Source organism: Cucurbita moschata, unplaced genomic scaffold (genome assembly GCF_002738365.1).
Source record: "Cucurbita moschata cultivar Rifu unplaced genomic scaffold, Cmos_1.0 Cmo_Scf00049, whole genome shotgun sequence".
In the NCBI taxonomy this organism is placed as follows: domain Eukaryota; kingdom Viridiplantae; phylum Streptophyta; class Magnoliopsida; order Cucurbitales; family Cucurbitaceae; genus Cucurbita; species Cucurbita moschata.
The window spans coordinates 221,669-245,516 of record NW_019268565.1 but is presented as its reverse complement, the minus strand read 5'-3'; the positions used below and the strand labels follow the sequence as shown (position 1 = coordinate 245,516).

Below are 23,848 nucleotides of genomic sequence, written 5' to 3'. Positions count from 1 at the left end.
AGGATATCTTATAATATCTAAATATGATTTGTATGAGGTATTATATCTTAATATATTAAATATGCAAATATATCATTTGGCAAATATTCTCCAAGAGTCTCTATAAATAGGACCCTCGGGTTGAGCCAAAGACACACAATCTCTCCCACGTTCTCTTGAGAATGAAATTACATCTCCAGAGAATTCTCGAAACAAATTTGTTGATGATCGTTGGGGATGATTGGAGATCATATTGATTATGAGAATGACCGGATCGTTGATGCAGGATGCTCAAACCATATGATTGGCGATCAGAGAAAATTGCAAGACAAGAAAGAGTACAAACGAAGTCGTAAGGAAAGCACAACAAATAACACAGTTGTCAATTGCTAAAATCGGTAATACGACAATCATGCCTGGTAATAAATCTAATCCAGTGTTACATAATGTTTATCATGTACCGGATATAAAGAAAAACTTGTTGTCAGTGAAACAACTAACAACATTAGAAAACTACGTCTTGTTTGGGCCAGAAGATGTGAAAGTCTATAAAGATGTTAAGATAATAGGAAAGCTGACAATAGAAGGGCGAAGAGTGGAGTCCGTTTACGTCCTATCTACAGAGTCTGCCTATGTTGACAACACCCGGAAGAATGAGACAACAGATCTATGGCATGCAAGATTGGGACATGTTGGCTACCACAAGTTGAAGCTTATTATGGAGAAATTCATGCTCAAAGGTCTAGCTCAACTTGAAGTCAAAGCAGACGTTGTTTGCGCTGGATGTGAATATGGTAAAACTCATCAATTAGCATACGAAGAGCTAAAATTCAAAGCAACGAAACCATTAGAGTTAATTCACTCTGATTTGTTCGGTCTAGTCAAACAAGCATCAATCAGTGGAATGCGGTATATGGTGACGTTCATTGACGACTACTCAAGATATCGGTAGATTTTCTTTAAGAACGAAAAGTCTGACACGTTTTCAAAATTTCAAGAATTCAAGATGATGATCGAAGGAGAAGTAGGAGTGAAGATTTGTTGCTTACGTTCAAACAATGACGGAGAATACACGTCAGATGAGTTTGATAAGTATTTTCACGAGTGTGGGATATGACACATTAATATGCATGAATTCCTCGTAGCATAATCTATGATATAAGACAAACCTCCATTTATCTATAACATAGGTGAATTATGCTTTCATAATTCCTGTACGTTCAATCGTATGTAACATAGATTTCATGGCATGGTCTTTGGAGGTTTATACATCATAGATTTTCGATAACATATAACCCTTATACAACACTACATGATCACAAAATAGAATAGCTTATCATAACATAACGTCGCATAACATGACATAAGTTATTAAATGGCACGCGTCATCATACATGCTACAATTCGTCAAACCGAGTCAATAGTAGAACCAATTACTTATTTGGTCTAGGTTGGAGTTACCAATTATTCTTGGTACTAGCTTGAATCTGCTCCTCAATGATCAATTCAACTTTAAATCTATCATCTTGGTTTATAAAGCATACTTCTTTCAGATGCTACTTAAAATGAGGTACAAAATGTATGAGATTGTGATGCTGGAAGAGGATCTAAAGGAGTTCCTAGACTCTAGCTTAAATCGTTTTCTAGATCTTTTGAAATGAACAACCTTAGCATTCAAGGGCATGTTGTGGAATTGACCTGCACCCTCACGAGGTGTCCAATTATATAAGGTGCTCGGTATGAAAAGTATCTAAACACCATTAATTTCTTCTGTGAAGTTTTCTGCTTTGCTAAATTTCCGTGCATCAAATGAACGATTTGAACGCACAACCCATGCAAGAGCAAATTGATCTCCAAGCATTTGTTATGTTTTCATGAATTTTAAACGGTATATCTTCAATAATTTTGGAGGAAAGCCTTAGCCCTTAAAGTTTCATGTCGAATACCTCTCACAGCCATAAACCCTGAATTCAAAGATTGTGTTTGTTGTACCCAAATTCCATAACAAAATGATAGAATACCAATTGTTGTAATAGAAATAGAAATCTACGTAATGCTGGCAACCACCTATGTCAACATATTGATATGATCGTTAGGAGTTTCAATTTTAAATAAACGATTCTCCCTTCATTAACAATTTCTCGAACAAAATGAAATCAGACATGAATATACTTGGTTGACAAACAAACGTAACTCTGGCTATCAAAAAAATATGGAAAACACAATTTAGAAACTAGTAACAAAAATGTCAATTATGGACCTTAAAACTTATTACCAATTAAATTTCAAACCGTTTATTGTTTTTTTCTAACAATAAAATGTTAATTTTAGGGTTTATGGCAAACCGGACCTTAATTTTAATTGAAAAGCAAATTCTATATAAAAAAGGAAGAAATGGAAGTTTAGAGATCATATTTTATAGTAATATGATGTCTAATGTGTTTTTGAGAGTCGGTACTCTCATTTTCTTTGAAGTGCACTTTATAGTCTACGAAACGGATGCTAAAATAGTGGTTGAAGTCGATGTAGACGACACCATTCAAGAAAAGGAATTGACGGACCAAATTGTAAAGCATCCGAAAGGAATATCCATTTCTTCATCTAGATCAAGCCAAAGAACATTATTTCACTTGACCCCTCCTCCACCGGTCGTCCTTAGAATGTTACCGAAAGGCGTACCCATTCCTCCATCTGGGCCGAGTAAAAGGCATAATCACTACCCACTTTCTCTACCGCATGCTTCATCTGTCATTTTAAAAGGTGTATCCGTTCCTCCGCCTGGGCCAAGTCAAAGTATTCTACAAACTGCCTTGTAATCTCTTTTCGATTTGTGTAACATGCATCCGTGGTCTCCAGATAAAATCAACCCTACCTAGGTTTTCATCCCAAGAAATATAAAACAAGAGTATTCTACAAAGTGCCTTGTAATCTCTTAAAGATTTGTGTTAATAAAGAGTGCGAGTGTTTTTCACATAGAATTTTGTTCAACAATATTATGTATTAACTCAATGTCGAAAACTCACCTAGGTTGAATTGGACTTAGAAAAGCAGATTTAAGCTAGTTTCGAGGATAATTTGTAACTCGACATAGTACAACCAATTAATAACTTCACTACTAGCTTGATTGGATGAATAGTTTGATGCATGAACAACGTGTGTGTTGTGAACCTGCACATGTCGTGCCATGAGGGGACCTATCCTTTTAACATATCACAGCATGACATTAGACAGATTGTTAGTTCGGGCAAGATTGGATGTGTAGTACTTCTATGCACATAGCCCATGTATGTGAGCATGGACCCACTAGGTGGGCTCACACACCCCCTGGATCTGGGTCGTCCGGCTAGCACTCGCTAACGAGTTCTTGTTGAATACCACAGAGTGAAAGTCTGCATAACATCATAACGCACATAAACATCAAAAATCATAAATCGTAATGTAAGTATCCCGATGCACATGACACAGTAATATGCATGAGTTCCTCGTAGCATAATCTATGATATAAGACAAACCTACATTTATCTATAACATAATAAATCGGTGAATTATGCTTTCATAATTCCTATACATTCAATAGTATATAACATAGCTTTCATGGCATGGTCTATGGAGGTTTATACATCATAGACTTATTTTAAGTATTGTCATAGCTTTCATAATTGTTGTATGTTCAATAGTATGTAACATAGCTTTCATGGCATGGTCAATAGTAGAACAAATTACTTAGTTGGTCTAGGTTGCAAAATTTCGCATAACATGACATGACTTATTAAATGGCACGCGTCATCATACATACTACAATTTATCAAACCGAGTCAATAGTAGAACCAATTACTTAGTTGGTCTAGGTTGGAGTTACTAATTATTCTTGGTACTAGCTTGAATCTGCTCCTCAACGATCAATTCAATTTTAAATCTTTCATCTTTGTTTATAAACCATACTTCTTTGAGATGCTACTTAAAATGAGGTACAACATGTATGAGATTGGGATGCTGGAAGAGGATCTAAAGAAGTTCATGGATTCTAGCATAAACCGATTTCTGGATCCTTTGAAATGAACCGCCTTAGCATTCAAGGGCATGCTATGGAATTGACCTGCACCCTCAAAAGGTGTCCAATTGTGCAAGGTGCACGTTATGGAAAGTACCTAATCACCATTAATTTCTTCTGTGAAGTTTTCTGCTATGCTAAATTTTCTTGCATCAAATGAGCAATTTGAACTCCTAACCCATGCAAGAGCAAATTGATCTCCAAGCATTCGTAATGTTTTCATGAATTTTAAACGATATATCTTCAATAATTTTGGAGGAAAGCCTTAGCCCTTAAAGTTCCATCTCGAATACCTCTCACAGGCATAAACCCTGAATTCAAAGGTTGTGTTTGTTGTACCCAAATGCCATAACTAAAGTGTTATGATATCAATGGTTGTAGTAGAAACAGAAACAAGATCGATCACACTCACACACCTACGAACATAAATTGAACAAATAGAAACAAAGATTTATGTAGTACGAAAAGAAGAAATTCTCATACATCCACGTGAAGTAGTCAATGACAATAACTAAAGTGTTTACAAGTGTATTCATGAACCAAGTTTTCATGACAATTCTCAACAATCTCCACCTTTAAAGAAGATCTCGAAGTAGATTACCTGCTTTTGCTATCACCAATCAAACCGACTATTTCTTCCGTCCAATCTTGATCAACTCTATGTAATGCTGTAACTTTTCCAACAAGTTCTCTAACAATTGTCCCTTCAATAACAAGTTCTCTAACAAAATGAAATAAGACACGAATATGCTTGGTTCAAGCATAATGAACTTTGTTCTTCGACAAACAAACATCACTCTAGCTATCACAAAACATCTTTACGTGTTCGTGAGAAATACCCAAGTCATTAACGAAACAATGCATCTAAATGTTTTTTTAAAGGCTTCAGTTACCATCATATATGCTTTGGTAGTAAACAATAAAACAGTAGTCTGTAATATTGAAAGCCAATAAACAGGTTCACTAGCCATAGTGAACAAATAACCGATAGTGAATCGACGCTTATTAATCTCCACAAGTCTCTTGGAAACAATTGACATGTCATCAAATATAAAAGATCAAATTGATGAACAAGCCATTAACGTGCGGTCTTCAAAATATCTATCTTGCTATCGTCGAATCAAATAAAATTTAAAACATAAAAATTTAATATTTTATATAAATATACTAGAAGTGAAAAATTAACAACACAGAAATGAATTTAATAATTAACACCATTGTTATAAAAAAAACCATAAACAAAAACTAAACATTGAATCAACACATTACTTTTGAAAACATTGAAAACACAATTTAGAAGCGGCAGGAAAAATGCCAATTGTGAACTTAAAGAACTTATTACCAAACAAATTTCAAACAATTCTGTTTATTGTTTTCTTCTAACAATAAAATGTTAATTTTACTGTTTATAGCAAAGCAGGACCTTAATTTTAACCTAAATTAAGAAGCAAATTCTATTTAAAAAGAAAAAATGGAAGTTTAGAGAACATAATAGAACATATGATGTCAAATAAATCTAATTTGTTTTTGAGAGTGTGTACTCTCATATTCTTTGGATTGCACTTCATAGTCGACGAAACGGATGCTAAAAAAGTGGTTGAAGTCGATGTAGACGACACCATTTGAGAAGAGGGATTGACGGACCAAATTGTACAGCATCCAAAAGGAATATCCATTTCTTCATCTAGATCAAGCCAACGAACATTATTTCACTTGACCCCTCCTCCACCCATCGTCCTTAGAATGTTATCGAAAGGCGTACCCATTCCTCCATCTGGGCTGAGTCAAAGGACGTCAGACTATCCACCTCCTCCACCGCGTGCATCATCTCACATTTTAAACAAACAATCTAAGATCAATTCTGGGATGTTACCAAAAGGCGTACTCGTTCCTCCGTCGGGGCCAAGTCAAAGGACGTCAGACTATCCACCTCCTCCACCACATGCATCATTTGTCATTTTAAACAAACAATCTAAGATCAATTTTGGAATGTTACCAAAAGGTGTACCCATTCCTCCGTCTGGGCCGAGTCAAAGGACGTCAGACTATCCACCTCCTCCACCGCAAAGGTGTACCCATTCCTCCGTCTGGGCCGAGTCAAAGGACGTCAGACTATCCACCTCCTCCACCGCATGCATCATCTTTCATTTTAAACAAACAATCTAAGATCAATTTTGGAATGTTATCGAAAGATGTACCCATTCCTCCGTCTGGGCCGAGTCAAAGGACGTCAGACTATCCACCTCCTCCACCGCGTGCATCACGTGTAATTTTAAGGAAACAATCTAAGATCAATTTAGGAATGTTACCAAAAGGTGTACCCATTCCTCCGTCTGGGGCCGAGTCAAAGGACGTCAGACTATCCTCCTCCTTCACCGCATGCATCATCTGTCATTTTAAACACACAATCTAAGATCAATTTTGGAATGTTACCAAAAGGTGTACCCATTCCTCCGTCTGGGCCGAGTCAATGGACGTCAAACTATCCACCTCCTCCACCGCATGTTCTTTGGCCTAAAATCAACTTTGGAATGTTACCGAAAGGTGTACCCATTCCTCCGTCTGGGCCGAGCCGAAGAACATCCGACCATCCTCCTCCTACACCACATACTCCTTCCATTACACTACGAATATAATCTAAGATTTATTTTGGGATGCATCCTAAAAAACTTATAACGCCACCTATGTTGACCTAAAACCAATATGACTAACTCATCTACCCAAATGTTCATCCCAATTTTAAGGTTATATTAGTGGTGTTCATTAAATGTAACTATGAGTATAATACATATTCAATAATAATAATAAAAAATTAATAGGGAAGGTTATAATTTGCGAGGTTTGAATTTCCTATTTCATATATCTACTTTCATTACATTCTTGACCGTGAAGAACCTAAAGAATAATTTAGTTAAATTTACAACGTAAATTGAAGAAAATATGCCTTACTACTTTATTGAAAAATGAAGAGCATGATTTTTTTTTGTTTAGGAATCGCTGCTAAAGCAGGAAATCAAATCATTTGTATTAAATTTATTTGAATATAACTTAAAAGAGTGTTGAACATATAGTTTCTAGGAAATATGTGTAACATGCATCATCGGTCTCCACATAAAATCAACTAGTCAGACGATCTACCAATCTTCACATTCATCCTTTGATCAGCATTACGGAGGTCCACATGGGAAAGAAAGAATCACCGTCTAAGAGACCATCCCCTATATGAATACGAAAAAAAGTTCAAATTCTCTCTTCCTCACAATTCCATCAATTTGGGTTAGAATATTAAATATCAAAATTATCTATATCAATTTTTGCAAAGAGATTAGCATGAGAATAGACCTAGAATTATTAAACTCCGTCAAAATTAGCAAAAAATGAGATAAGAAGAGAAATAAAAAAAAAAATAAATGTAGGGAAGAATCTCGTAGTCGAGACTCTTTCTTAAAGTATTTGAGGTGAGTATGTCTACTAGTCGATAACTTTAAGTTATTTTTCAGTCAAAAATGGATTTAGTTAATACGGTTAGAAGAGTTGGATCATATACTATGTATTAACTCAATCTCAAAAACTCACCTAGGTTGAATTGGACTTAGACAAGCAGATTTAACCTAGTTCCGAGGATAATTTGTAACTCGCCATTGGACAACCAACTAAGTGGTTTCCCTACTAGCTTGATTGGATGAATGGTTTGATGCATGGACAACGTGTGTGTTGTGGCCCTGCACGTGTCGTGCAATGGGGAGACCTATCCTTTTAACATATCACAACATGGCCTTAGACAGTTTTTTTAGTCCGGGCAAGATTGGATGTGCAGTACTTCTCTCACATGACCCATGTATGTGAGCATGGACCCACCAGGTGGGCTCGCACACCCCCTGGATCTGGCTCGATGGGCTAGCACTTGCTAACGAGTTCATGTTGAACAGCACAGAGAGAAAGGGTCTGCATAACACCACGACACACATAAATATCGAAAATCATAAGTCATAATGTAAGTATCCCGATGCACGACACACTAATATGCATGAGTTCCTCATAGCATAATCTACCTCATATACACATGACACACTAAAGGTCGAGAGATTTTTGGAATAAATTGTCTGTCGTCTATTTTAAATACCCCTCCACCCTACTTAAGTTTTCATCCAAAGAAATATAAAGAGTAGTATTCTACAAGGTGTCTTGTAATCTCTTCTCGATTTGTGTTAAGAAAGAGTGCGAGTGTTCTCACAGAGAATACTGTTCAATAATCTGGTATCAGAGCAAGGTTAGTGTAGGTTGTCTGATCTCTTGAAATTTTTAGTATGCTCTATGGTTGCGACTCTGTCTTAACTTCCACATCATAAACGATTTCTTGAGATTATTAGTGAGTGAGTTTATTTTGTACCATGAGCAGTCTGTGACTCTGCAAGTCTTGTGTCGAAAGAGCCCTTTTGGTATTACTTAGGTACTGCCAACACGATGGGCGATTTCCATATCGTTGGAGGAATCAAGAAACTCAACAACAACAACTAAAACACGTGGGCAACATGCATGATGTCCTATTTACAAGGACGTGATCTATGGGAGATCGTTGGCGGGAGTAAAACTACGCCGCCAGAGGAGGATCCTAACGGCGCCTTGCGCAAATGGAGAATCAATGCAGGCAAAGCAATGTTTTCCTTGAAGACCACAATCAAAGAAGAGATGTTAGATCATATTTGGGATGACAAGACACCGAAAGAAGCATGTAACACGTTTGTGATGTTGTTCCCAAAGAAGAATGATACGAGGCTACAACTGCTGGAGAACGTGCTATTATCAATTTCACTGCGTGACATGAAGATTGCTCAGTATTTCCACAAAGTGAACTCAATCTGCCAGAAGATTACTGAACTAGACCCGAAGTCTGCAATTGGAGAAGATCGAATGAAGAGGATCATCATCCATGGATTGCGGTTAGAATATAGATGCTTCATTATTGCTGTTCCAGGATGACTCACTCAACCATCATTTGTAAAGTTTGAAAATTTGTTAGCGAGCCCATGGCTAAACAAACGGGAGACATCACATTGAAGGGTGAAGAAGAACCACTCTACACAAGTGAAAGTCGAAACAATATAAGCCATCTACAAAACGTGGATACAAAAACAGTGACAAAAGAAGAAGTCGTCAAGGAACTGCACAGCCTGAGAGAGCTCAGAAGAATAACAACAATAGTTCAAAAGAGATTTAAAGGTATTTTCTACAATTGCGGGTAGAAGGGCCACATATTCAGAGATTGTTGGTCAAAGAAAAAAAAATCTGTCGAAAGCAATGTGGCATCCTCCGACATGGAGATGGAAGAGGAAGGTACTACATGTCCTACAGTGCATAAGAGTGCAATTCAAGGTCTACAGTGGAGTGATCTATAGTTACTGTATGGAAATTGATTTAAAGAGTTTAATTAATTAATTAATTTTGTATCATTGGAGCTTATAATATGTATGTCCATAATGTCTCCTTGCTAGCTCATAGTAACGCGCTAAAAGGTTCAATTTATTTGAAAGAAAATTTGAAGTGTTCAAATTGATATTTAATATAGCATATATATTAAATATAAATGAGAAAATAAATGTAATTTGAAATGTCAAATTAGTATTAATATTAGATATATTAAATAAATAGAGAAAATATATTTAATTAAAAGGGTTCAAATTAATACTTAATAGATTAGACATGTTAAATATAAATGGAGAAAAATATATTAATTTGACCATTTGAATGGTGAAATTAATATTTAATATATTAGATATATTAATAGAAAGATATATTTATTGTATTAGATACAATTAAATATTAAATCAATTAATGTATTTTGATATATTAAATAAAAATATATTTGAAATTTGAATGAGATTCAAATTAATTAAGTATATATTAGGATATCTTATAATATCTAAATATGATTTGTATGAGGTATTATATCTTAATATATTAAATATGCAAATATATCATTTGGCAAATATTCTCCAAGAGTCCCTATAAATAGGACCCTCGGGTTGAGCCAAAGACACACAATCTCTCCCACTTTCTCTTGAGAATGAAATTACATCTTCAGAGAATTCTCGAAACAAATTTGTTTATGATCGTTGGGGATGATGGGAGATCATATTGATTATGAGAATGACCGGATCGTTGATGCAGGATACTCAAACCATATGATTGGTGATCAGAGAAAATTGCAAGACAAGAAAGAGTACAAACGAAGTCGTAAGGAAAGCACAACAAATAACATAGTTGTCAATTGCTAAAATCGGTAATACGACAATCATGCCTGGCAATAAATCTAATCCAGTGTTACATAATGTTTATCATGTACCGGATATAAAGAAAAACTTGTTGTCAGTGAAACAACTAACAACATTAGAAAACTACGTCTTGTTTGGGCCAGAAGATGTGAAAGTCTATAAAGATGTTAAGATAATAGGAAAGCTGACAATAGAAGGGCGAAGAGTGGAGTCCGTTTACGTTCTATCTGCTGAGTCTGCCTATGTTGACAACACCCAGAAGAATGAGACAACAGATCTATGGCATGGCAGACGTTGTTTGCGCTGGATGTGAATATGGTACAACTCATCAATTACCATACAAAGAGCTAAAATTCAAAGCAACGAAACCATTAGAGTTAATTCACTCTGATTTGTTCGGTCCAGTTAAACAAGCATCAATCAGTGGAATGCGGTATATAGTGACGTTCATTGACGACTACTTAAGATATCGGTGGATTTTCTTTAAGAACGAAAAGTCTGACACGTTTTCAAAATTTCAAGAATTCAAGATGATGATCGAAGGAGAAGTAGGCGTGAAGATTTGTTGCTTACGTTTAGACAATGTCGGAGAATACACGTCAGATGAGTTTGATCAATATTTACATGAGTGTAGGATACGACGTCAGTTTACATGTGCCAAAACGCCACAACAACATGGTGTAGTAGAAAGAAAGAATCGGCAACTTGCAGAAATTTGTCGAAGCATGTTACACGCAAAGAATGTTATACTAAAATTTTGGGTTGAAGCTATGCAAACTGCTGCCCATGTGATCAACAAGCTTCCCCAACCAAGGCTAGGATACGTCTCATCATTTGAGATACTATGACACATGAAACCTATAATCAGCTACTTCCAAGTATTTGGTTGTGTTTGCTACGTATCTTTGCCTGACCATCTATGTAGTAAGTTTGATAAGAAAGTAGTCAAGTGTATATTTGTTGGATATGACAATCAAAGGAAAGGGTGGAAGTGATGTGATTCAACAAGTGAAAAATACTATACATCAAGAGATGTAGTTTTCGATGAAGCATCTTCATGGTGATCCTCGAAGAAGAAAGATTAACCAGATTCAAACAACGTCGAAGAAATTCTACAACAGAAGATGGCGGAGCAAACTATGCACACTCAACCAAATATTGATGCGCATAAAGACCCAAGCGACATTGATGTTGATGACCAAGAAGTGACTCAATCAAACAAATTTGATGAAAAGGAAACGACACATCAACAACTTAGACGATAAAAAAGAATCCAAAAGCCAAATCTTAAGTATGCCAATGCAGCTATGGTAGAAGACGAAATCAATGAACCAAAGACATATGAAGAAGCATCACAAAACTCGGTTTGGCAGAAAGCGATGGAGGAAGACATTATAGCCCTAGAGAAGAATAAAACTTTGGAACTAGTGCCAAGACTAGGAGATGTCAAACTCATCTCTTGCAAGTGGATCTACAAAATAAAGCGTCGACCGGATGGATCAATCGAGAGATACAAGGCACGAATCGTAGCTCGAGGGTTTTCTCAACAATATGGACTAGACTATGATGAAACATTCAGTCTAGTAGTAAAGATCACTACCATATGAGTTTCTGTTAGCACTCGCGGCAAGTAAAGATTGGAAACTGTGGCAAGTAAAGATCACTACCATATGAGTTTCTGTTAGCACTCGCGGCAAGTAAAGATTGGAAACTGTGGCAAACGGATGTGAATAATGCATCTTGCACGGTTAGCACTCGCGGCAAGTAAAGATTGGAAACTGTGGCAAACGGATGTGAATAATGCATCTTGCACGGAGCATTAGACAGGGAGATTTATATGAGAAACTGTGGCAAACGGATGTGAATAATGCATCTTGCACGGAGCATTAGACAGGGAGATTTATATGAACCAACCAAACAAACGGATGTGAATAATGCATCTTGCACGGAGCATTAGACAGGGAGATTTATATGAACCAACCAAAGGGATTTGAGAATGCAGCTAATCCTAATCACGTATGCAAGCTTAAAAAAAGCTCTTTGCGGACTAAAGCAAGCACCAAGAGCTTGGTATGGTAAGATTGCTGAATTTCTTACCCAAAGTGGTTAATCAGTTGCGCATGCAGATTCAAGCATGTTCATCAAAGAAAGAGAAGGAAAATTGGCAATTGTGTTGGTCTATGTGGACGATTTAATTATCACCGGGGACGACGAAAGTGAAATTTATCAAACAAGAGAAAATTTATCAGTACGCTTAAGATGAAAGAGCTAGGAGAGCTTAAACACTTCTTGGGGTTAGAAGTTGATCGCACAGATGAAGGATTATTTCTCTGCCAAAAAAAGTATACAAGAGATATGCTTCAGAAGTTCAACATGTTAGAGTACAAACAAGTTTTAACACCGATAGAGAGGAATGCCAAGATTTGTGCACATGGAGGTGTTACTATAACACGTATGGAAGCAATTTGGATCTTAGGCACTCTAAGTACATCAATTATAGTAAATTAGCTAGCATGTTCAAAAGCATTAAAACTCGATGAGTTTGAATACTAACCTTTTGTAGTTCAAATTTCTTTTTGCTCACGAACCGGTTTCGAACCACCACTAGTGTCTTCCCTACTATTCTCCGACCTTAGAGCGGGATTTTGGAATCCGGTGAGTGACTAAACTTGATAGGAATTTAGTACATGTAATGAGAGTCTTGAGAGATTTTCTCAAAGTTTTTCAAGAAGAATTTTCATGTACCTTGATCACTCTATTTATAGAGTCATATTTGCATGTTCATGTAAATTTGAGATTACCAAATTTTGACACTCAAAATTCCGCTCAAATTTGTGGTATTATGTGGCAAGCATGTAAGTTTGAGTTAACCAAATTTTGACACTCCACTCAAATTCATAGGGTTTATTTGGAAAACATGCATGTTTGGTTAAACCAAATTTTGACACTCCAAATTTCACTCAAATTTGTTGGATTGTGTGGCAAACATACAAGCTTGGTTAAACCATATATTGACACTCAATATTCCACCGACTCAAACATGGATTTTTCCACTAGGTGAAGTCAACATTTTGACTTTCTTTATTTTAATTCAACAATTAATTTAAATAATTAATTTCAAATTAAATTAATATTAAATGATTAATTAAACAATTTAATTAATATTTAACATTAAATCAAATGCCAATCCCAATAAATTCCTGCACATATTGATTATGAATCCCTATTCATAATTAAAATACGTCAGCCTTATTTAAATATCTCAAATTCTCTCTTTTTGTTTAATTCATAATTAAAACAACATGCGGTTAAATATATCGTATATATTTAGCGTATATTCCCTAATTTGAATTCGAACTCACTCGTCACACTGTTCTAAGGTTTAGTCTGATATGAGCTAGCATGGGGACCTAATGGACCTACAGATCATGGACTCCAACGATTCGAGATTAACCAGCTAAACTCATTAACCTTGTTAACCAACATTCGTTAACTACTAGGACACTCCACTATAGCCTAGTAGTTGCACTCCTCTCACTATAGATATATTTCTGTCCATTTGATATAACCATGATTAGTAAGTCAATTCTTCACAGGTTGTTCGTAACTAGAGCTGGGTCAATTTACCGCTTTACCCCTAAACTTACTTCTTGTTCCTTAAGTCCCACTAATCCTCTAATGAACGATTGGTTTGTTATCCAACCACCAAACCTAATCCCTCTCGGGCCAATGAGAGGGTGGGGCCCCTTGTTCAAGACCTGGAGTCAGTACTTAAGGGAACAACCTCTTTACTATCCCTAAAAGCGAGTAGGAGTGAATTCAATCTTAACATCCTATGTCCCCAGCTATTCACCAAGTCTTACCTCTGAATGGGAGGCTTATTGAGTCAGCGAACTCGAGCCACTCTCACCCATGCAAATCTTAGGATAATTCCGAATAAACAAGAGTTCATAGTTAACTCAGGATTAAGATCGAGTTACTTAGATCATCGAATGAAAAAAATCAGTCTCAACAGTAAACAACATTATAAAGTGAGAGTGGTTTTCTTCATGGTCCTATCTTATGCAATACTCATTGCATAGGACGCCCCCACTCACATGTCTCCACATGTACAATTTAGTGATCACAATGTTTATATCATATACAAAAGTGGGCCGTATCCATAGTGTCCTCAGAATAAGGTACTCGGCCTTATCCTTGTACTATAGATCATTTTGACTATATACTTGAACTTGATCCACTCTTTTGTCTCTATATATAGTTCAAGTAATCATACTATAGCCTGAGTGTTATTAGTTTATTGGATTTAGATTAATGATCCTAAAATTCACCTTATTCAATAACAATCTTTACTGAATAATCATCAATAATAACTTTTTTGAAAACATAATATGTTTTTGTTTAAAAACTATGAGTTTTAGGATATAAAGCCAACAAACTCCCACTTGTACTAAAACTCTAATGGGGTTTATTGATGTTGAGTAGAGAGAAAGATATAAATACAATGAACTAGGGCATCACATACCCATGCATTTTCTCCCACTTGCCCTAGATTACATAACTCTTAGTCCTAGACTCACTAGGTGCCCTTCAAACACTTTAGCCGTGAGGGGCTTTGTAAATGGATCAGCAATGTTGTGCCCTGAAGCTATCTGTGTGACGATCACATCTCCTCGTTGCACAATCTCCCTTATGGGATGATATTTGCGCTCAATATGTTTTCCTCGCTTATGGCTTCTTGGTTCTTTAGAATTTGCAACTGCTCCACTGTTATCACAATAAAGAGTGATAGGCAGATGCATATTTGGAACGACTTTCAAATCAGTTAAGAACTTCCTACGCCACACTGATTCTTTCGCTGCTTCACAAGCAGCAACATACTCAGCCTCCATGGTGGAATCAACAATGCAACCTTGATTTATGTTTTTCCATATTATTTCTCCTCCATTGAGAGTGAAAATAGATCCCGATGTCGATTTCCTCAAATCTATATCGGTCTGAAAATCTGAGTCAGTGTACTCTATAAGGATCAGATCCTTAGCGCCGTACATTAGTATATAGTCCCTCGTTCTCCTAAGATACTTGAGGATATTTTTAACGACAGTCCAATGAGCATGTCCCGGATTGGACTGATATCTGCTGACAATTCCTGCAGCATAGTAGGTAGTCTTATCTACCTAACTTTAACTTGGCCTGATATTTATTATGCAGTTGGAGTCATGAGTCGGTACATGCAAAGTCCAAAGAAGCCTCATTTGGCTCGACGGATCTTGATATATGTCAAAGGTACAATTGACTATGGTCTTATGTACAAAAGAAGCAAAGACTGCAAGTTAGTTGGATATTGTGATGCTGACTATGTAGGAGACCATGATACTCGGAGATCAACCACTGGGTATGTGTTCAAGTTTTGTTCGGGAACAACTTCTTGGTGTACCAAAAGGCAACCAACAGTATCATTGTCAACAACTGAAGTAGAGCATAGAGCAGCAATTGGAGCAGCTCAGGAAAGTACATGGCTGAAACACTTGATGAAAGATTTGCACCAGAAAATTGATTATCTAATATCACTTCATTGCGACAATCAATCTGCGATTCGCCTAGCAGAAAATCCGGTGTTTCATGCTAGAACAAAGCATGTGCAGGTACACTACCATCTCATTAGAGAGAAAGTCTTGAAGGAAGAAGTCGAGATGCGACAGATCAAGACAGGTGACCAAGTGCAGACTTGTTTACAAAAGGGCTGAATACGGTCAAACGTGAGAGCTTTCGCTGTCAGCTCACCATGGTGCAACAAATGAGAACTAGTATTGAGGGGTCGTGTTAAAATATCATCATTAGCCCAATAATCATATGAGCTCATATATATATATATATATTTATTTATTTATTTATTTTAGGAAAATGATTTAGGTATTTTAGGAATAGAGATACTGTCTATTTTAGGAAAATGATTCAGTTATTTTACAATAAATATACAAAAAAAAATTGGAGATATTTTAGGAAAAAAAGTTGAGATATTTAAGGAATAAATTGTCTGACTCTATTGTAAATACCATCCACCATAACTAGGTTTTCATAAAAAAAAATATAAAACAAGAGTATTATACAAAGTGCGTTGTAATCTCTTTTCGATTTGTGTTAATAAAAAGTGCAAGTGTTTTTCACATAGAATTTTGTTCAACAATATTATTTATTAACTCAATGTCGAAAACTCACCTAGGTTAAATTGGACTTAGAGAAGCAGATCTAAGCTAGTTCCGAGCATAATTTGTAACTCGACATAGTACAACCAATTAATAACTTCACAAATAGCTTGATTGGATGAATGGTTTGATGCATGAACAACGTGTGTGTTGTGCCATGGGGGGACCTATCCTTTTAACATATCATACCATGCCCTTAGACAATTTTTTAGTTCGGGCAAGATTGGATGTGTAGTACTTCTATGCACATAGCCCATGTATGTGAGCATGGACCCACTAGGTGGGCTCACACACCCCCTAGATTTGGCTCGTCCGGCTAGCACTCGCTAACGAGTTCTTGTTGAATACCACAGAGTGAAAGGGTCTGCATAACATCATAACGCACATAAATATCAAAAATCATAAGTCGTAATGTAAGTATCCCGATGCACATGACACACTAATATGCATGAGTTCCTCGTAGCATAATCTATGATATAAGACAAACCTCCATTTATCTATAACATAATAAATCGGTGAATTATGCTTTCATAATTCTTGTACGTTCAATAGTATGTAACATAGCTTTCATGGCATGGTCTTTGGAGGTTTATACATCATAGATTTTTGATAACATATAACCCTTATACAACACTACATGATCACAAAATAGAATAGCTTATCATAACATAACGTCGCATAACATGACATAAGTTATTAAATGGCACGCATCATCATACATGCTACAATTCGTCAAACCGAGTCAATAGTAGAACCAATTACTTATTTGGTCTAGGTTGGAGTTACTAATTATTCTTGGTACTAGCTTGAATCTGCCCCTCAACGATTCATTCAACTTTAAATCTATCATCTTTGTTTATAAACCATACTTCTTTCAGATACTACTTAAAATGAGGTACAAAATGTATGAGATTGAGATACTGGAAGAGGATCTAAAGAAGTTCCAAGACTCTAGCATAAACCGTTTTCTAGATCTTTTGAAATGAACAACCTTAGCATTCAAGGGCATGTTGTGGAATTGACCTGCACCCTCACGAGGTGTCCAATTATACAAGGTGCTCGGTATGAAAAGTACCTAACCGCCATTAATTTCTTCTGTGAAGTTTTCTGCTTTGCTAAATTTCCGTGCATCAAATGAACGATTTGAACGCACAACCCGTGCAAGAGTAAATTGATCTCCAAGCATTTGTTATGTTTTCATGAATTTTAAACGGTATATCTTCAATAATTTTGGAGGAAAGCATTAGCCCTTAAAGTTCCATCTCCAATACCTCTCACCCGTAAACCCTGAATTCAAAGGTTGTGTTTGTTGTACCCAAATTCCATAACAAAATGATAGAATACCAATTGTTGTAACAGAAACAGAAATCTACGTAATGCTGGCAACCATTTGTGTCAACATATTGATATGATCCTTAGGAGTTCCAATTTTAAATAAACGATTGTCTCTACATTAACAATTTCTCGAACAAAATGAAATCAGACATGAATATACTTGGTTGAAGAATGATGCACTGGGTTCTTGGACAAACAAACATAACCGTGGCAATCAAAAAAAAAAAATATGGAAAACACAATTTAGAAACGGGTAACAAAAATGTCAATTGTGGAAATTTAAAACTTATTATTGTTTTTTTTTTCTAACAATAAAATATTAAGTTTAGGGTTTATAGCAAAGGGACCTTAATTTTAATTGAGAAGCGCTATAAAAAAAAAAAAAAAAAGAAGAAATGGAAGTTTAGAGATCATATTTTATAGAAAATATGATGTCTAATGTATTTTTGAGAGTCTGTACTCTCATTTTCTTTGGAGTGCACTTTATAGTCTACGAAACGGACTCTAAAAAAGTGGTTGAAGTCGATGTAGACGACACCATTCGAGAAGAGGAATTGACGGACCAAATTGTAAAGCATCCAAAAGGAATATCCATTTCTTCATCTAGATCAAAACAAAGAACATTATTTCACTTGACCTCTCCTCCACCCGTCGTCCTTAGAATGTTACGGAAAGGCGTACCCATTCCTCCATCTAGGCCGAGTAAAAGGCATAATCACTACCCACTTCCTCTACCACATGCTTCATCTGTCATTTTAAATAAACAATTTAAGATGAATTTTGGAATGTTACTGAAAGGCGTACCCATTTCTTTGTTTGGGTCAAGTAGAAGGCATAATGACTACCCACCTCCTCCACCGCATGCTTCATCTGTCATTTTAAAAGGTGTACCCATTCCTCCGCATGGGCCAAGTCAAAGTATTCTACAAAGTGCCTTGTAATCTTTTTTAGATTCGTGTACCATGCATCATTGGTCTCCAGATAAAATCAACCCTACCTAGGTTTTCATCCCAATAAATATAAAACAAGAGTATTCTACAAAGTGCCTTGTAATCTCTTTTCGATTTGTGTTAATAAAGAGTGCGAGTGTTTCTCACATAGAATTTTGTTCAACAATATTATTTATTAACTCAATGTCGAAAACTCACCTAGGTTGAATTGGACTTAGAGAAGCAGATCTAAGCTAGTTCGAGGATAATTTGTAACTCGACATACTACAACCAATTAATAACTTCACTACTAGCTTTGATTGGATGAATAGTTTGATGCATGAACAATGTGTGTGTTGTGAACCTGCACGTGTCGTGCCATTGGGGGACCTATCCTTTTAACATATCACAGCATGGCCTTAGACAGATTTTTAGTTCGGGCAATTTTTGATGAGTAGTACTTCTCTGCACATAGCCCATGTATGTGAGCATGGACTCACTAGGTGAGTTCACACACCCCCTGGATCTGGCTCGTCGGGCTAGCACTCGCTAACGAGTTCTTGTTGAATACCACAGAGTGAAAGGGTCTGCATAACATCATAACGCACATAAATATCAAAAATCATAACTTGTAATCTAAGTATCCCGATGCACATGACACATTAATATGCATGAGTTCCTCGTAGCATAATCTATGATATAAGACAAACCTCCATTTATCTATAACATAATAAATCGGTGAATTATGCTTTCATAATTCTTGTACGTTCAATAGTATGTAACAAAGATTTCATTATATTGTCTATGGAGGTTTATACATCATAGATTTTCAATAACATATAACCCTTATACAAAAGTACACGATCAAAAATAGAATAGCTTATCATAGCATAACGTCGCATAACATGACATAAGTTATTAAATGGCACACGTCATCATACATACTACAATTCGTCAAACCGAGTAAATAGTAGAACCAATTACTTGGTCTAGGTTGCATAACGTCGCATAACATAACATGACTTATTAAATGGCACGCGTCATCATACATACTACAATTCATCAAACCGAGTCAATAGTAGAACCAATTACTTAGTTGGTCTAGGTTGGAGTTACTAACTATTCTTGGTACTAGCTTGAATCTGCTCCTCAACGATCAATTCAACTTTAAATCTTTCATCCTTGTTTATAAACCATACTTCTTTGAGATGCTACTTAAAATGAGGTACAACATGTATGAGATTGAGATGCTGGAAGAGGATCTAAAGAAGTTCCAAGACTCTAGCATAAATCGTTTTCTGGATCCTTTGAAATGAACAGCCTTAGCATTCAAGGGCATGCTGTGGAATTGACCTGCACCATCAAAAGGTGTCCAATTGTACAAGGTGCACGTTATGGAAAGTACCTAATCACCATTAATTTCTTCTGTGAAGTTTTCTGCTATGCTAAATTTTCTTGCATCAAATGAGCGATTTGAACTCCTAACCCATGCAAGAAAAATTGATCTCCAAGCATTCGTGATGTTTTCATGAATTTTAAACGGTGTATCTTCAATAATTTTGGAGGAAAGCCTTAGCCCTTAAAGTTCCATCGTGAATACCTCTCATAGCCATAAACCCTGAATTCAAAGGTTGTGTTTGTTGCACCCAAATGCCATAACTAAAGTGCTATGATACCAATTGTTGTAGTAGAAACAGAAACAAGATCGATCACACTCACACACATACAAACATAAATTGAACAAATAGAAACAAAGATTTACGTAGTTCAAAAAGAAGAAAGTCTCATACATCCACGAGAAGTAGTCAATCACAATAACTAGAGTGTTTACAAGTGTATTCATGAACCAAGTTTTCATGACAATTCTCAACAATCTCCACCTTTAAAGAAGATCTCCAAGCAGATAACCTGCTTTTGCTATCACCAATCAAACCAACTATTTCTTCCGTCCAATCTTGATCAACTCTATGTAATGCTGTGACTTTTCCAATCACCTCTGTCAACATATTCATATGATCATTAGCAATTCCAATTTTAAATAAACGATTGTCCCTTCAATAACAAGTTCTCTAACAAAATGAAATAAGACACGATTATGCTTGGTTCAAGCACGATGAACTTTGTTCTTCGACAAACAAACATCACTCTAGCTATCACAAAACATCTTTACGTGTTCCTGAGAAATATCCAAGTCATTAACCAAACAATGCATCCAAATATTTTTTTAAAGGCTTCAGTGACCATCATATATCCTTTGGTAGTAAACAATAAAATAGTAGTCTGTGATATTGAAAGCCAATAAACAGGTCCACTAGTCATAGTGAACAAATAACCGGTAGTGGATCGACGCTTATTAATCTCCACAATTCTCTTGGAAACAATTGACATGTCATCAAATTGATGAACAAGCCATTAACGTGCGGTCTTCAAAATATCTATCTTGCTACTGTCGAATCAAATAAAATTTAAAACATAAAAATGTAATATTTTAAATAAATATACTAGAAGTGAAAAATTAACAACACGGAAATCAATTTAATAATTAACACCATTGTTATAAAAAAAAACCATAAACAAAAACTAAACATTGAATCAACACAGTACTTTTGAAAACTTTGAAACACAATTTAGAAGCGGCAAGAAAAATGCCAATTGTGAACCTAAGAACTTATTACCAAACAAATTTCAAACAATTCTGTTTATTGTTTTCTTCTAAGAATAAAATGTTAATTTTAGGGTTTATAGCAAAGGAGGACCTTAATTTTAACCTAAATTAAGAAGCAAATTCTATATGAAAAGAAAAAATGGAAGTTTAGAGAACATATAGAACATATGATGTCAAATAAATCTAATTTGTTTTTTAGAGTGTGTACTCTCATATTCTTTGGATTGCAGTTCATAGTCTATGCTAAAAAAGTTGTTGTCGATGTAGACGACACCATTCGAGAAGAGGAATTGACGGACCAAATTGTAAAGCATCCAAAAGGAATATCCATTTCTTCATCTAGATCAAGCCAATGAACATTATTTCACTGGATGCCTTCTCCACCCCTGGTCTTTGGAATGTTACCGAAAGGCGTACCCACTCCTCCGTCTGGGCCGAGTCAAAGGACGTCAGACTATCCACCTCCTCCACCGCGTGCATCATCCGTCATTTTAAACAAACAATTTAAGATCAATTTTGGAATATTATCAAAAGGTGTACCCATTCCTCCGTCTGGGCCGAGTCAAAGGACGTCAGACTATCCACCTCCTCTACCGCGTGCATCATCTGTCATTTTAAACAAACAATCTAAGATCAATTTTGGAATGTTATCGAAAGGTGTACCATTCCTCCGTCTGGGCCGAGTCAAAGAACGTCAGACTATCCACCTCCTCCACTGCGTGCATCATCTGTCATTTTAAGCAAACAATCTAAGATCAATTTTGGAATGTTACCAAAAGGTGTACCCATTCCTCTGTCTCGGCCGAGTCAAAGGACGTCAGACTATCCACCTCCTCCACCGCATGTTCTTTGGCCTAAAATCAACTTTGGAATGTTGCCGAAAGGTGTACCCATTCCTCCGTCTGGATTGAGCCGAAGAACATCCGACCATCCTCCTCCTACACCACATACTCCTTCCATTACACTACTGATATAATCTAAGATTTATATTGGTTAGAGTGTCGACCTAACAACACACAGGTCTCAGGTTCGAGTAAAAGAAAATGCAAAGTGCGAAAATAAACACATCGTGGGGTCCATCTCGAGTAGATTCTCTCACTCCTCCACGCTGCCGCCAAGTGCCGGCATCTCCATCACCACCATGAAGAGGTTGTGGCCGACGCCGTGATGACGGGCGTCGAGTTGTCATTGAGCGAGTGATCAGGGCAGGGAGACAACGACCGTCGTTGTTCAGTATCCGATGTTGACAAGGTCCAACTATAAAGAGTGGATCTTATTGATGCGCGTCAACCTACAGGTGCAAGGGTTATGGCATGCTGTCGCGAGCCAGAGGAAGGAGAAACGATTGAGTACCGGGAGGATCGGCTGGCATTCACCGCCATATTACGATCTGTGCCCCCAGAGATGCTGGCATCTCTCTCTACCAATCGCACCGCACAATCGGCCTAGGAGAGGATCAAATCCCGTCGGGTTGGTGTACAGCGAGTGCGGGAATCCAACATCGAGCATCTTCTTCACGATTTGTCTCGCTGATACTGCCACCGAGTGCCTCCGTCGATGATTTTTAATGCGGATCACGGGGCTCGCCAATAGCATCACCACACTCGGTGGCAGCATCAGCGAGGCAGAAATCGTGAAGAAGATGCTGCAGGTCGTCCCCGATCACCTCAAGCAAGTCGCGATTTTAATCGAGACATTGATTGACGTGAACGACCTAACGGTGGAAGAGGTGATCGGAAGACTGCGTAATGTCGAGCAGCGGAAGAAAAACACCATTTCAGCTGTCGACAAGGAGGGTCGTCTACTCCTCATTGAGGAGGAATGGCTTGCACGCCTAAAGCTCCGTGACGACACCGACGGGAGCAATGGGCCCTCCAGCCGCAAAGGCGGTAAGAAGCCGTGGAAATCTCGCTGGCGCATGCACGGGAAAGAGGCGGATCAAAAGAAGGAGGAGCCGACCGATGACGGGCCAATCGAGTGCTCGTACTGTGGGAAGAGAGGTCACCTGAGCAAGAATTGCTGGAACAAGCTCAAGAACAAGGAGACCACCGAGAAGGCCCATGTGGCTCAATCTGAGGAGGACGAGCCGGCCCTTTTCATGGTGACTGCATTAGTCCTACCTGACGTCAAACCCGAGGAAGAGCTCCCCAAATCCACAGAGGTAATCGACGACGGCATAACTGCTCCAGTGAGCGTCGAGCCCGAGGAAGAGCTCCCCAAATCTACAGAGGTAATCGACGACGGCATAACTGCTCCGGTGAGCGTCGAACTCGAGGAAGAGCTCCCCAAATCCACAGAGGTAATCAACAATGGCATAACTGCTCCGGTGAGCGTTGAACCCGAGGAAGAGCTCCCCAAATCTACAAAGGTAATCGACGATGGCATAACTGCTCCGGTGAACGTCGAACTCG

The 23,848-nt window shown here is 37.2% G+C and overlaps 1 protein-coding gene across 1 annotated transcript; it reads left to right on the top strand.

Annotated features, from left to right (window-relative positions):
• Positions 1 to 391: 391 nt before the first annotated feature.
• On the top strand, positions 392 to 931 carry LOC111435492 (uncharacterized mitochondrial protein AtMg00300-like). Its single transcript, XM_023072879.1, has one exon. It carries the CDS (start codon positions 392 to 394, stop codon positions 929 to 931), a length of 540 nt encoding a protein of 179 aa, XP_022928647.1.
• Positions 932 to 23,848: the final 22,917 nt, after the last annotated feature.

Bases quoted from the DNA above. Each gene is read 5' to 3' on its own strand.
- LOC111435492 (XM_023072879.1), top strand. From the start codon at position 392: ATGCCTGGTAATAAATCTAATCCAGTGTTACATAATGTTTATCATGTA.